The 14271-nt window shown below is 40.3% G+C and overlaps 1 protein-coding gene across 1 annotated transcript; it reads left to right on the top strand.

The window, feature by feature from the left end:
• Positions 1–8635: 8635 nt before the first annotated feature.
• GEMIN6 (gem nuclear organelle associated protein 6) lies at positions 8636–13784 on the top strand. The gene is made up of 3 exons (XM_027865242.1): positions 8636–8786; positions 10558–10694; positions 13327–13784. The coding sequence occupies exons 2-3, from the start codon at positions 10567–10569 to the stop codon at positions 13700–13702; spliced, it is 504 nt and encodes a 167-aa protein (XP_027721043.1). The 5' UTR covers positions 8636–8786; positions 10558–10566; the 3' UTR covers positions 13703–13784.
• Positions 13785–14271: the final 487 nt, after the last annotated feature.

Below are 14271 nucleotides of genomic sequence, written 5' to 3'. Positions count from 1 at the left end.
AGTTCCGCACTCCTGTATTAGACAGAGAAGGGGGTGTTCCTGGCTAGCCTCTTAGAAAGAAGAGAATGGAGCGGAACTCAAGGCTGTTGTTCAAGATGCACATTCGAAGAATCCTATCTTTATAGGACTTCAAGAGATATTTTTGATATTGGAAAACAGACCTTTCTCCAATTTTGCACACTTACTGGTTAGGCAAAATGAATTTCCAATAATGGCACCATCATTCTTTTGAAGGCATTCAGCTTTGAAAGTGTTAATTTTCCTTCCTTTTCCTTACTCTCTTATTATATCCAATGTTAAGAAGCCTTCAGATGACTCTCAAATTTGTCTTTTCTTTTTTTTTTCTAACTACCATAGCACCACCATATACCTCTACCTAATTGATAGACAATTTCTTCCCTATGAACAGGGAATTCTACTCACACCCATGAAGTTATTTATTATAATATTGGTTTGCTCATGTCACTCCTCACAGTCCCGTCTTTTCAATAGCTATCAAATGCTTTGTAGGTTCAATTTAGCAAATAAAGTAATGTACATTCTTGAATAATAAAATGCAGAAGATTGATCTGGGGAGGTTAAAAGGGGATGAGGTCGTTGTTTAAAGGATTGAGGATATCTCCTGGCCCTTAACTGAAAAAGTTTAAATTTTTTATTGTGGCCATCCAGGTTTTCCAGAATCAAACCTCATCACATCCAGCTAATCTTACTTCTAACTACTCCCCAGCAGGAACCCCATACTCTAACTAGACAATTCTCACTGTTTCCAAACATAGTCTCTTTACCAATTTTATGCCTTCGTTAATGTTGTCTCCCTTCTACTTATACAAATCCAATATGTTCAAGATCACCTTTTTCATGAGCCTTTCCATGACTATTCTATTTTGCATTGACTCCATAGGATCCTAGAATTTAGAACAGGAAAATCTCAAAGATTGCCTAGTCCAACTTCTCTTTCTATAGGTGAGGAAATTGTGTTCCAGAAGGAAATCACTTATCCAAGTTCATATAGGTAGTAAAGTAAGGATTCATACCCAGATTTTTTGACTTGGAATCCAATGCTTTGGTACTTTACTACCATTTAATGGATGTTTGAATTTAATTTATTTAATTTCTCCTTTCTGGGATGAATGACTGAACAAGTTATGGTATATGATTGTGATGGAATACTATTGTGCTATAAGAAATGATGAGGGGGATGGGTTCAAAAAATCTGGGAAGACTTATATGAACTGATGTAAAGTGAAGTGAGCAGAACCAGGAGAACATTGTGCACAGTAATAGCAAAATTATAATGATGATGAACTGTGAAAGACTTAGCTACTCTGATCAAGACAATGTTCCAAAACAATTCCAAAGGACCCATGATGAAAAATGCTGTCTACCTCCAGAGAGAGACCTGATGAACTCTGAGTGCAGATTGAAGCATAATTGTTGCACTTTCTTTTTCTTACCTTTTTTTTTTTTTGCAACATAACTAATGTGGAAATATGTTTTGCATGACTTCACATGTCTAATGGGTATCTCATATTGCTTGTCTTCTCAGTGGGCAGGGGAGGGATTTGGAGAGAATTTGGAACTCAAAATTAAAAAAAATGAACGTGAAAATTTTTTTAAAATTTCCCCCTTTTTAAAGCCTTTAAAATGAAGACGATTCTCCAGGAGAAAAGACTGAGGATGTTTTTTGCAGTGTCTGGCCAAGTTATCGTCTGACTGCTGGTCAGATATCTATTATGCAGTATAGGTAGGGAGAAGGTAAAGGAATTTTAGGGCAATAATTAGGAAGGAAGTATTTGTATTTGGAAGCACTTGTGCTAGGTACTAAGAACATAGATGCAGAGAAGGAAACAATCTATTCTTGTAAAGAGTTTACATTCTAACAGTGGGGATGAAGAGTATGTATCTAAGGGTATTCAGAATAAGTAAATAAATGCAAAGTAGTTAAATAAGGTGGTTTAGGAGAGAGGCACTAGCAGCTGGGGGTCAGGAAAGGCTTCTTGTAGAAGTGATACTTGAGCTGAGTCTTGAAATAAGTAAACAATATACTATCTCTAGTTACCTATAGAATTTATAAAAGAAAGCTGGAAAAATGTGACCTTTACACAAAGAAATGCTGATGTCTTTGAGAAGAAATTAATAAACTTATAGAATGTGTTATATTTTGCTTATAATCCATTATCCCCCAAAGTATGAAATGTCAGTGTTGAAGCCCAATTGGTATTTCTTTAACTTACTTTGGTAGTAGTCATGAAAGTAACCTTTTAGTGCTGAAATATTAGAATGTAATTTTTGACATCTCAGGGCTACATTTCCCTCACTTTTCAGATGAAGACCAAGGCTTAGGAGGTGGCGTTACTTGCCAGGGTCACATATCTAACCAATGGCGAAGATGAGAATCAAACTTGGGTCTCCTAGCTCCCAGTCCAGGGCTCTCCCCACCACAGTGAAGGTGCTTCTCATTTCAGTGGGTGGCACTGGGGGGCCTCACCCTTACTGTCATGCTGAAGTCCCCAGAAGGGAACTGCTGCCGCTATTCTCTCAGGGTTCTTCCTACTGGGTAACCTTGAGGGTAGCTTATACTAGTACATGTTTAACAACCAGCTTTCTTGGAGGGGGGAGGGGAAACTTGCAAAACACTTTAAAATAGACACTGCATTACCATTTGCTTTGCCACTGTACCCTCAGGGTCATGGGGCCTTTCCATCTGATATGATGCTAAAATGTGCTATTAAATGTGAGCTCCTTGGAGCAGGGACTATTTTCACTTTGGTATTTATATCACCAGAGATTAGCACAGTACTTTGCATGTAATGCTTAACAAATGCTTTTTTCATTCATTTATTTCATTCCATTCAATCATCTCGTTTTTGTTTGCCATAGGAAGGTTTCTTCACCTTTATCAACTAACACTAGTGGTCACTGGATGAGACTATGGAGTTTTTTAAGACTTACCAAAAGATAGATAAAAGTTTTTATCATTGTGCCCTAAAAACAAATTTCAGTACAAAAGAAATAAATCAATAGGCTCTTTAGTATCATGTCTTCTTAGGCTTCAAGGTAGCTTGGTATGGTGAACAGTATTAGCTATTCTTTCCCTTCTGTGAACAATATTGTGTTAACTACTGTCTCCATTTTAGCACTTAAAGACTGACTTGCAGTGGATAGAGTGCCAGCCATGGATTCAGGAGGATCTGAGTTCAAATGTGGCCTCAGACACATCATACTTAGTTGCTGTGTGACCCTAGGCAAGTCACTTAACTCCACCGCCTAGCCAAAAAAAGAGAAAAAAAAAAGACTGCCTTGGACTATTACTTAATTGATGTGTGTATGTTTTAGCATCACAGATATGAGGATTGGAAGGGATCTCAAAGATCTTCTGGTTAACCATTATTTTACATTTACATTTTAACCCAAAGAGGTTAAATGGCTTGCCTAAAGTCACATAGTTATTTAGTGACAGGGCTACACCAAATATACAGATCTCTGGACTTTTTGTTTATTGCTCATTCCATTATGTTATACTGCTTCTTACATATATACTCTAATTAGACTCTAAGCACTAGAGAAGTGGTCACCCAGCTTTTTTGATCACACAGATCATCAATACATTTTTTTCTTTTAGTGAGGCAATTGGGGTTAAGTGACTTGCCCAAGGTCACACAGCTAGTACATGTCAAGTGTTTGGTCTGAGGCCAGATTGAACTCAGGTCCTCCTGACTTCAGGGCCGGTGCTCTATCCACTGCGCCACCTAGCTGCCCCAATAAAATTTTTTTGAGCATACACTCTTTATGTATGTATACTCATTTATAAATTATACACATTACTGTTGTACTAATATGTATATTATAAAACATACACAAAAAGTGTTATTAAAAGGAAGATATAAAGAAAAAAACTTTCAAAATACTTATTTTATTTACTTTTAAGAGTACAGAACCCTGGGCAGATAGGTGGCACAGTGGATAGAGCTCTGGCCTTGGAATCAGGAGGACCTGAGTTCAAATCCAGCCTCAGACACTTGACACTTACTAGCTGTGTGACCCTGGGCAAGTCACTTAACCGTGATTGCCACAAAAAAAGAATATAGAACCTTTTCTCCTCACTTTCTTATTAATAGTATTCTTTGTAAGAGAACGTAATTGAATGTTTCATTGTTCTAAAACATATTGGTTTAATAATTTGAAAATCTGTTTCAAAGTTCTAGGTTTAATGTCTTCTAAAATAGGAAGGAAGGTTTCACTTGGATTGGTGAGAACCCATCAAATCTAGCATGTCCCCCTATACCATGTACTACTCTGAATACCTTCCTGACATACAGACTTTCCCTCATTTTTCTTTTTTCAAAACATTTATTAAGAGTTTCCAATATGCTAGGCACCATGCTAAATACTGAGAACATAAATACAAGCAAAAAGAAATACAGTCCTTGCTCTCAAGGAACTTTTTTTTAATTAATTGATTATTAGTTTTCAACATTCACTTTTATAAGATTTTAAGTTCTAAATTTCCCTCCCTCCTTTTCCTCTTCTTCCCAAGACAGCATGCAATCTGATATGGGCTATACATGTATAATTATATTAAACATATTTCCACATCGGTCATGTTGTGAAAGAAGAATCAGAAAAGGGAACAAAAAACAAAAAAAAGAGAAAATAGTATGTCTCAATCTGCATTCAGACTCCATGGCTCTTTCTCTGAATGCGGATAGTATTTTCCATCATGGGTCTTTTGGAATTGTTTCAGATCATTGCATTGTTGAGAAGAGCTAAGTCTAACAAAGCTGATGGTCACACAATGTTGCTGTTACTGTGTACAATGTTCTCTTGGTTCTGCTCACTTCACTCAGCATCAGACCATACAAGTCTTTTCAGGTTTTTCTGAAGTCAGCCTGTTCATCACTTCTTATAGCACAATAGTATTCTATCACATTCATAAACCACAACTTGTTCAGCCATTCCCCAACTGACGGGCATCCCCTCGATTTCCAATTCTTTGCCACCACAAAAAGAGAAGGAGCTCACCTTCTGATGGAGAAGGACAACATATAAAGTTGAAAAGATGGGGAGAGGCAAGAGGAGGAGAAAAAACTCATGCAAAGGTACTGTGGAGAAAGAAGTCCAAAAAGGAACAAGAGCTGAGCGTAAAGAAGAATGAAAGTATGAATATGGTTAGCCTGGGCACTTCCTTAAAATGGAGGTTCCAGAAAGAACTGACTAATCTGTGGAGAGGGGCTATAGGAGGTATTCCAAAGTGAGAAGGTTGCGGGAATGGAGGCATCTTCAAGAGTGAGAAGGCTTTTTATGTTTCTGGACTCCTATGTTTGTATTTCAAAGTTTCTACACAATTATTGTTTAGTCAGGAATGATTGGAAGTCTTTTGTTTCATTAAAAGTCTATTTTTCCCCTATAAGATGATGCTCAGATATTCTGGCCAAGTTATTCTTGGTTGTAAGCTTATATTGCTTTCTAGAATATCATTCTAAGCTCTCCACTTCTTTATAGTGGTGACTGCTAAATCTTGTGTGATCTTCACAATTTGTCCTTGAATTAGTACTTGAATTCTTTCTTTCTATTTGCAGTATTTTTTCTTTGACCTAAAAGCTCTGGATTTGGGATGTAATTTTTATTTTGGTGATTCTTTTGGGAAGTGACTTATGAATTAATCTTTCACTTTGCCCAGTGGTTCTAAGAGATCCAGGTAGTTTTATGATTTTTTGATAGGCTGTCTTTTTGGTCAAGGTTTTAGGTAGTCTAGTGATTTTTACATTTTCTTTCCTTGATCCAGTTTTCAAGTTTTCCAGTTTTTGATATGAGATGTCTAATATTTTTTCAGTGCTTTGATTCTTTTTTTTTAAAAAACATTTCTTATTACTTTGTGCAATCATTAACTTTTATTTGGTCCATTCTAATTTTGAAGCAGTGTTGTCTAGTTAAGTTTTTGTATCTCTTGTGCTAAAATGTTAATTCTCTTTCTTCAATTCTTTCTTCTATAACTCTTTTCTATTTCTCCCTTAGCGCTCTCATTTCTTTTCCAATTAGTTCCTCTAGCATTCTCATTTTACTTATAAAATTATTTTTAGTTCTTTTTAAAAGACTGTTGATATTTGTCTTCTAAGAATTCTAGTTGAACTTTTGAACTTGTACTGAAACTTTTTTTTTCTCTGAGGTTTTGCTAGTAGATGTTTTGAAGTCATTCTCTTTTTCTAAATTTGTGTCTTGAAGGTCTCTGTCATCATAATAGTTCCTTATGGTGGGATTCTTTTTTTCTTCTTCTACGTTCACTCACTCTTTAAGCCTAACTTCAGACTTTGTGCGCCTCTGGAGAGAACGGCAAGGCTATGCTTGGTTTTGTTTTATATCTTCTTGGGTCCAACTGCTGATTTCTCAGGTTATTGAATGTTATGTTAATCCAGGATCTCAGGGGAAATTCCAACTAGCAACTTGCAAGCTTTCAGTGTACCCAGAGTGGTCTAATCCAGGACAGAAATCTGATTGCTATCTTTCTGTTCCAAGCTCTGCAAGTTCCTGATTTGAGCATGTCAGTTAACCATGGGGCCACCCTCTGGTTCCACTCACAATCCCTGTGATTTCCCAGAGCAAATCTCCCTTCTCTCTCCACCAATCCCTTATATGTGTTGTCTCCCTCTTTCAGTATGTAAGCTTCCCAAATATAGAAACTCGCTCTTTTTATTTTGTACATTCATTTAAAAAAAAATTTCCACTTCTTAGCCACCACAAAAAGAGCTGCTATAAATATTTTTATACATGTAGGTCCTTTCCTCCCCTTTTTTTAATGATGTCTTTGGGATTCAGACCTAGTGGTGGTATTGCTGGATCAAAGGGTATGCACAGTTTGATTGTCCTTTGGGCATAGACAATTTTAGAACCAAATCCCAAGATTAATTGTTTTAGTACAATTCAAGGTCCTTTTTTCCCTTAGAAAACAAACTGAAATGACAGAAGCTTAAACTAAATACTTGTGCCATTCTAGTGTTAAGGGATTTTCTCTCCCTTTTGGGAGATGCAGGTTTACCTGAGGGGGAGAGGAGGAAAACAGGTGAGGAGGGAGGATTACTTGTTGAGGGTGGGTCAAAGATAAAAGGTAGAAATGACAAAGAGATCTATTAGCATGCTAAGAATCTAAAGTTTAGCTGGCAGCAAGTTCATATTACCAGGCTACAGATAAGGCCTGCTTAGAGTACAGAGTCAAGAAGCAATCTAAGGCGAATTAGGATAGAAAAGTAAAGCATTTCACAGTAGAGGGAGTGGTAAAGAGACGATCAACCAAGAGAAAAAAAGGGGGAATATTTGTAATGCAAGGGGCAGGATTTGTGAGCTGAATAAGAAAACATTCCCGTTCAGGGCTGGAGAGAAGGGGTAGCAGTAAAATAGTTTTATGATTGTGAAAGCAGCCCTTTTAGACAAAACTGCAGGTTCTCTTATCCAAAGACAGCAAGTAGCTGTTAAAACAGTGGATGTGACAGTCTGGGTCCTTGCATTTCTCACAGGTGGTTGAGGGGATTTCTACGTTGTTAGTCCATCAAGATGACATGAAATGATTGTGCTTCATGTTTCCACCACATTAATAACATAGCATAACTTAGGTAAGGTTGAACCCATATCAGAGGCCCCCTGGAGCAGGTAAATGGCAGAGTAATTTGTATTATCTCTACAGTGGGGTTGGAGTGGGGGTGAAGGTGGGGGAAGTGCCCTGGCTTCATTGAAATGTGCTCAGCTAGCTGGATGTGGAGGTCACTGACACTGTTCATCTTCAATCTTCACTTCCCGCCTGGACTATTCCGAAGCCACCCCATAACACTAAGCATCAGACCTAGAAAATAAAAATCTACCTGCAGGGTGCCACTGGCCCCAGCACGTGGGCTTTAAAGAGCTGTAAGGACTCGTTTGTAACGTGGGCACTGGGGTCCATGGAGGAATGTGCCATGCTGGTCAGAGTCCTCCGTCCCTGTGTTACCCTCTCTGGGCCTCAGTTTCCTCATGTGTAAAAATGAGGGGAGTGGAAAGAGGAGGGATAAATAAAATAGTTTTAAAATAGCTTGAGCTATGACTCCAAAGGTTACTCCCAGCCCCAAGTCTAGGCCTATTAAAGATCTCGCTTTATTAGCAAGCAGCTAGGTGGCTGCAGCGGATAGAGTGCCAGACCTGGAGTCGGGAGGACCTGAGTTCAAATCCAACCTCAGACACTTACTAGCTGTAGGACCCTGGGCAATCTCGAAAATGAGCTGGAGAAGGAAACAGCAAACCACTCCAGTATCTTTGCCAAGAAAACTCCAAATGGGGTCACGAAGAGTCAGACACTGCAGATACGATTGAACAACAAAAACCTTAGCCCTACGTGCCCTTGAGAGGCGCACTCAAGCCCGCCCTACGCGACCCGGGTCACTTCTAGGCCTTGCATTAGACGTAGGACTACAAAACAGAGGATCCTGGGTAAAGGAAGTGACGAGAGGGAGAGTGAGGCATGCTGGTCTCAGCGTTGTGCACGTGAGCGCGCCTGGCGCGTGCGCTCGGCGGGGTCCAGCGCTCGGCGGGGTCCAGCGCTCGGCGGGGTCCAGCGCTCGGCCGGCTCGTGTGCCTCGGCCCGCCCGCCGCGGGGAGGCCCCGAGAGGGAGAGGAGCTCCGGGGGGGGGCCTGGGGGCCAACGCAGAGTGGGCTCTCGTGAGCGGCGGGGCGGGGAAGCCAGCTCCTGTGAATAGCTAGCATTGAGAGTACATTGAAAACCTTACCGATACCGCATTTTCCCTCACTTCCCCTCCCCCCCAGAGGTAGGTGCTGTGATTATCCCCATTTTATTGGTGAGGGAATTGAGGCACGTAGCGGTTAAACGACTCCCCCAGGGTCACACGGCCTGTACCGAGGGCCCGAGGTCTCTATTTGACCCACACCCAGCCTCCTCCGGTTCTCAGCGCTGCCTGGCGGCCCCACCGATTGATGGCATCAATTTTTCGCCTCGAACTTTGGCTAAAATAGAGCAGGGTCATCAGGTCGGGGACCAGGCCTGGGCCTCTTCGGTCAGAATGCTCGCAGCATCGTGCCTGGCACATAGTAGGCACTTTGTTAGGTGCTCGTTGGTGGGTGAGGACCTCCAGGTCTTCAAGTGAGGGTGTGGGGGGGGGTCAGTCAGTCGGCCGCACTTGAGGACCTGGAGGGCCAAGTGTGACCTCGAGGCCGCCGGTTCCTCGCCCCTGGATTGGCTGATTCCACTCCTAATAAAGCTTGTTGAATGGAGCTGACAATGGATAAATGCGCTTTACATGGGTGATCATTTACTTTCACAATAACTCAGTGAAGTGTAGGTACTACCCACATTATTAACCCTCTTTCAGACAGGGAAACTGAAGGCCGGAGAGGTTAAGTGATATGCCTTTGGTCACACAACTAGCAAGTGTGAGAGAGGATTTGCTTAGCTCAGCGCCTGGCACCTCCTAGGCTCTTAATAAATGATTGATTTGGATTCAGGCCCTCCTGATGTCCCAGTCCAGCACTCCATTCACCGGGCAGAACTAAGTAACAATAAGGTTTTAAGATTTGCAGGGCACTTTACATATATTGTCTCATTTGATCCCCATCCCAGCCCCATGAGTTAGGTGATGGTATTTGTCCCCATGTTATGATGAGGAAACGGGCTTAGCAAATTTGGGTGACTTTTCTTGGGTCACACAGCTAGTAGTCCTCTGAGGCAGGATTAGAACTTGGCTCTAATGACTTCAAGTCCAATAGTATCTACTGGGCCACTGTAGTAGGTACGATACATGAATGGCATAATAATACATGATAGCATGGTTGATATGTAAAATGTTAGAGCTGGACAGTTAGCTATTATCCAGTCCAACTTCATTTTACCACCAGGCATTTTTTAAGTGTCTGCTTTGTGCTAGCTTGGAAAATCCATGTAGAAAAAAATTGAAATGCCCCTGCCTCTATGGGCGTACATACTTAAGGGAGTTACATTTATAAATATCCACAAAGTAAATGCAAGGTAATTTGGGGGAGGGGGCAGTAGTAGTTGAGGGCATCAGGAAACACCTTTTTTAGAAGCTGGCGGTTGAGCTGAGATTTGAAGGAAACCAGGAATGCCGTATGTCACATTAGTCTGATGGTGAGAGCAGCCCAGATCTCTTGGTTGTGTTGGCTCTTTTGTAATTGTTCTCAAACTTCCTCATGCTTTTATGTTGTCTGCCTATATTATTTTTAATTGAAGGGCAGGGACTAGTCTTCCTCTAGAACAGTGCTGTAGAACCCTTAAGTTCTTACCTAATAATGTCAAACAAATAGAAAAAAATTCCAGCAAGCTTCATATTGATTTAGATCACAAATTAATATCTGTGTTGTATATTTATTTTGTTAAACATTTCCTAATTACATTTTAATCCAGTTCTGCCAGGAGTTCAGCACCTTGGTTCTTCAACTGCTTTAGAACATATGGTGAATCACTGATGCTCTTGGGGCCTTGAGTGGGCACCATAGGCATACAGAGTCATCTTTCATTGCCTTCATTTCTAAAATCTGAACTCGTTGCTGTTTGAATTGTTCTAGCTGACGACCATGAATGAATGGATGAAGAAAAGCCCATTAGAATGGCAAGACTATGTATATAAAGAAGTCAGAGTGACAGCCAGTGAGAAGAATGAATATAAAGGATGGGTTTTAACAACAGACCCAGTCTCTGCCAAGTGAGTATGGCATGGCGTGTTATCTCTTTGTAGTTTATAGGTGCTGAGTTCTTTAACTTTATTCCCTCTCTCCCTATTTTTTCATCCATAAGGTTTATCAGTATGACTGCATATTAAAATCCATGCTTAAAAATCAGATGTTAGGGAGTGATTATCTTTCTTTTCCTGATGCATTGTGCTTTCTATGAAGCAGGCATTTAATAAATATCTGTTATTGAATCACAAGAGCATTCCATTTCCCATCTGGGGGAGGGAACCAAACCCATGATTTCTTTGGTATGAGAAACACCCTATAAGGTGACTCTGCCAGTGAAGTCCCTGCTGTCATTGTTGGGGGCAGTGAGAGTTAAGTGACTTGTACAGGGCCATGCAGCTCGTATTTACATGTCTACAATGAGACTGAAGGGAGGACTTATGACTCTCTGCAATGTTCTTCGATGCTGCTCCTGCTTCCTTTAGATGCTGAGGGCAGAGAATTTTACCAAAAGTTTTCAGGTAAAGCTTTAGGGACTTCTGACAGCTGACAATCAGGAATCCACAGGCAACAAGCAAGCTTACACTTAATATTCAGCACCTCCTATACCAGGCACTCATCCAGCCACTGGTGACAGGAGTACAAAAGTGAGGCTGACCATCCCTGTCCTGAAAAGCTTCCGTTCCACCAGAAACAACTCTCAGTATCCAAAGATACTAAAGCACCTCAGGATCTTTAATCTTGTGACTATGGGTACACCTGCCACCAAAGCAGATGACACCTATTCTGTTAATTAATAAACAGTTTTTGAGAGTTTCTTTGGCCCCAAAATTCATCATTTTCTGGTCATTGTGGTATTGAGCTAAGTGATCAAATATTTATTGAATGAGTATTTGGATGAATGATTTTCAAAACAGTGATTTATTCAGTTTTAAAAGCAGCACATCTGTTGCATAAAACAAGATATATTTGTAGTTTCCTTTGCACTAAGGCCTTTCCCTCCTCTCCTCCCACCCCCTTTTATCAATGGACAGATAGAACTAGGGTTAGCACAGGGAGAGTTAAGAGGAGGAAGCCTAGAGTCCATCTGCTATTCCTATCCTGGTGGATCAGTGGTGGTAAGAGCCTCCTCCATTCTTTCATTCAGCAGACATTAAGCACCTACAATTTATCCAGCCTTGTGCTTGATAAGTCCTGGTTCCTGCCCTCATGAAGTTTATGGGAGAAGGCAGCAGATAACAGTAATATTTGATATTATATCATAAGGCATTAGAGTTGTAAAATAAAGTGTTGTGTGAAGTGAGAGAGGAAAGATCTGTTAATAAATGCATACAGTTCCTTTGAAAAATTAGGCAGCAAGCTAAAGGAAGTAATTCTCAAGTTTCCCTCTGTTTCTTTTTCATTGGCCTTTCCTCCAGGAATCTGTGGCTTCTGCAGGCAGATTAGTGCTCCATCTTCTGCCATGGGGGAGTGTGTCAAGGAAATGGTGACTGAGTGGAAGAAAGAGATTAATCAGCAATAGCCAGAGCACTGTTACTCTAAGCCATCTAGAATTTTGATGGCCCTTATACATTATGAGCATTTTTCTCATAGCAGATAAGTGATCTTCATTCATTAGGCATAACTCTCCCAACTTGGGAGAGCTAGGGAAACAGAAGTAGCTAGAACTAGGCCGCCGTAGGTGTTCAGAGCAGGGAGACCTGAATATGCCTCTTCATTTTGTTTAAAGTTTATTTTAAAGTGACATATAAGGGTGTGTGGAACAAGCAAATCCTATGCTCCTAATCATGTTGAGTTTATTAACATTTATGTCCTAAACTATAGCACTTCTTAATAAACATTTATCCTATCTTAAAATAGGCTTAGGAAACTGAGAGTTACTTGTTGAGGGTCATCCATTGAGTTGGATGGAGTCCAGAATGATTCCTACCTCTCTCCATCCTAGATCTTTTAAACCCCTGTTTTTGTATCATATGAACTTCTGCTTAGAGTTTGGTCATGTAAGAGTAGATATTTTGAACACTGCCATGCATATTATAGGCAGCTAATATAAATGCTTGATGAATGAATGAACTTCTGTGTCATTTAAGAAAAATAATTTTTTTTCCCCAATTACATATAAAAACAATTTTTAACATTCATTTTTTAGAATTTTGAGTTCCAAATTCTCTCTCTCCCTCCTTCCTTCCTTTCTCCCCCTCCCTGATATGGTAAGCAGTTTGATAGAGGTTATACATATGCAGTCATGCAAAACATACTTCTGTATTAGTCATGTTGTAAAAGAAGACAAAGATACCCCTCCAAAAAAAAAACCACACAAAAAAATGTGAAAAATAGTATGCTTCAGTCTGCATTCAGACTATTGGTTCTTTCTCTGAATGTAGGATAGCATTTTTTTATCATTAGGCCCTTTGGAATTGTCTTTGGGATTGCTGAGAAGAGCTAAATCATTCACAGTTGGTCATTGTTTCTGTGTCATTTTGAAGATGGAAAGCATTCCAATTTCTTCTGGTAACAGGTGGTGTGTCAGGAATGGTGCAGCTTGCTTCTCCATCCTCTGCTGTTTAATTTTGGGTTGTTAACTTGTATCCTTCCCAATTTAGGAGGCCTGTAAATCTTTATTGATTCCCCTGCTGTGTGTTTTCTCTCATCCCAAAGTATCGTCCTTGTGAATTTTCTTGAAGATGGCACGGTGGCTGTGACTGGAGTCATGGGACATGCTGTGCAGACTGTTGAAACTTTGAATGAAGACAACCAGGAAGTGAGAGAGAAACTGATGCATATGTTCATGCCGGAAGAGAGTAAGGCCTACAACCCTGAGGACCTGGAAAAAAGGAAGATCAGCCTCAAGTCCTGGCTGGAGAAGAATCACATCCCCATCACTGAACAGGGAGAGTCACAAAGTACCCTCTGCGTTGCTGGGGTCCTGACCATAGAGCCACCCTATGGACCTGAAGACTGCAGCAGTTCAAATGAAATTATTTTGTCCAGAGTTCAGGATCTTATCCAGGGACATCTTACAACTTCCCAGTGAGACACTAAAACCTGTTGCTCAGCTTGCAGAAAGACTTAATTTTTTTTTTCTTAGTAAAGTTAGTTGAATATTAAGCCCTTAATTTTCTGGAGTTCTTTGAGTACATTTTGTGCTTTTGAAAACTTTGGTGTGGCAAGTGAGTGCAGAGATTCACTTGCCAGTGGTATGCTGTCTTGTGTTTTGGATATAGGAGAGCTGGGAAAAGAGAGACTCACAGGCACAGGAAACTCCTATTTGTAGGATCCACTTTTGTGATGTAGATCCTTACTCCTCCTTTGTTAGCCAAGAGATAATGATTAAGTACTGGGGGAAATATGATCTGAGCCCATAGAAAAAGTTGTCACTGCTAAGCACAGCCTATAAATTCATTTTTAGGGGGAGGGGAGGGAAACGTCAAGATCTGTGATTTCTTGATTATATGGAACTTCATTTCATTGATGTAGAAGAATAACTGCATCTTCAAGTCTTAAGAGAATTGCCAGCAGACTCAGAAGTTAAATGACTGGCCAGGGGTCACACAACTAATATGTGTAAAAGGCAGGGTTTGAACCCAAGTCTCCAAATTCTAG

This window comes from Vombatus ursinus, unplaced genomic scaffold, assembly GCF_900497805.2.
Source record: "Vombatus ursinus unplaced genomic scaffold, bare-nosed wombat genome assembly UNPS02014778.1, whole genome shotgun sequence".
NCBI classification, from domain to species: domain Eukaryota; kingdom Metazoa; phylum Chordata; class Mammalia; order Diprotodontia; family Vombatidae; genus Vombatus; species Vombatus ursinus.
This window is presented reverse-complemented; position numbering and strand designations above follow the sequence as displayed.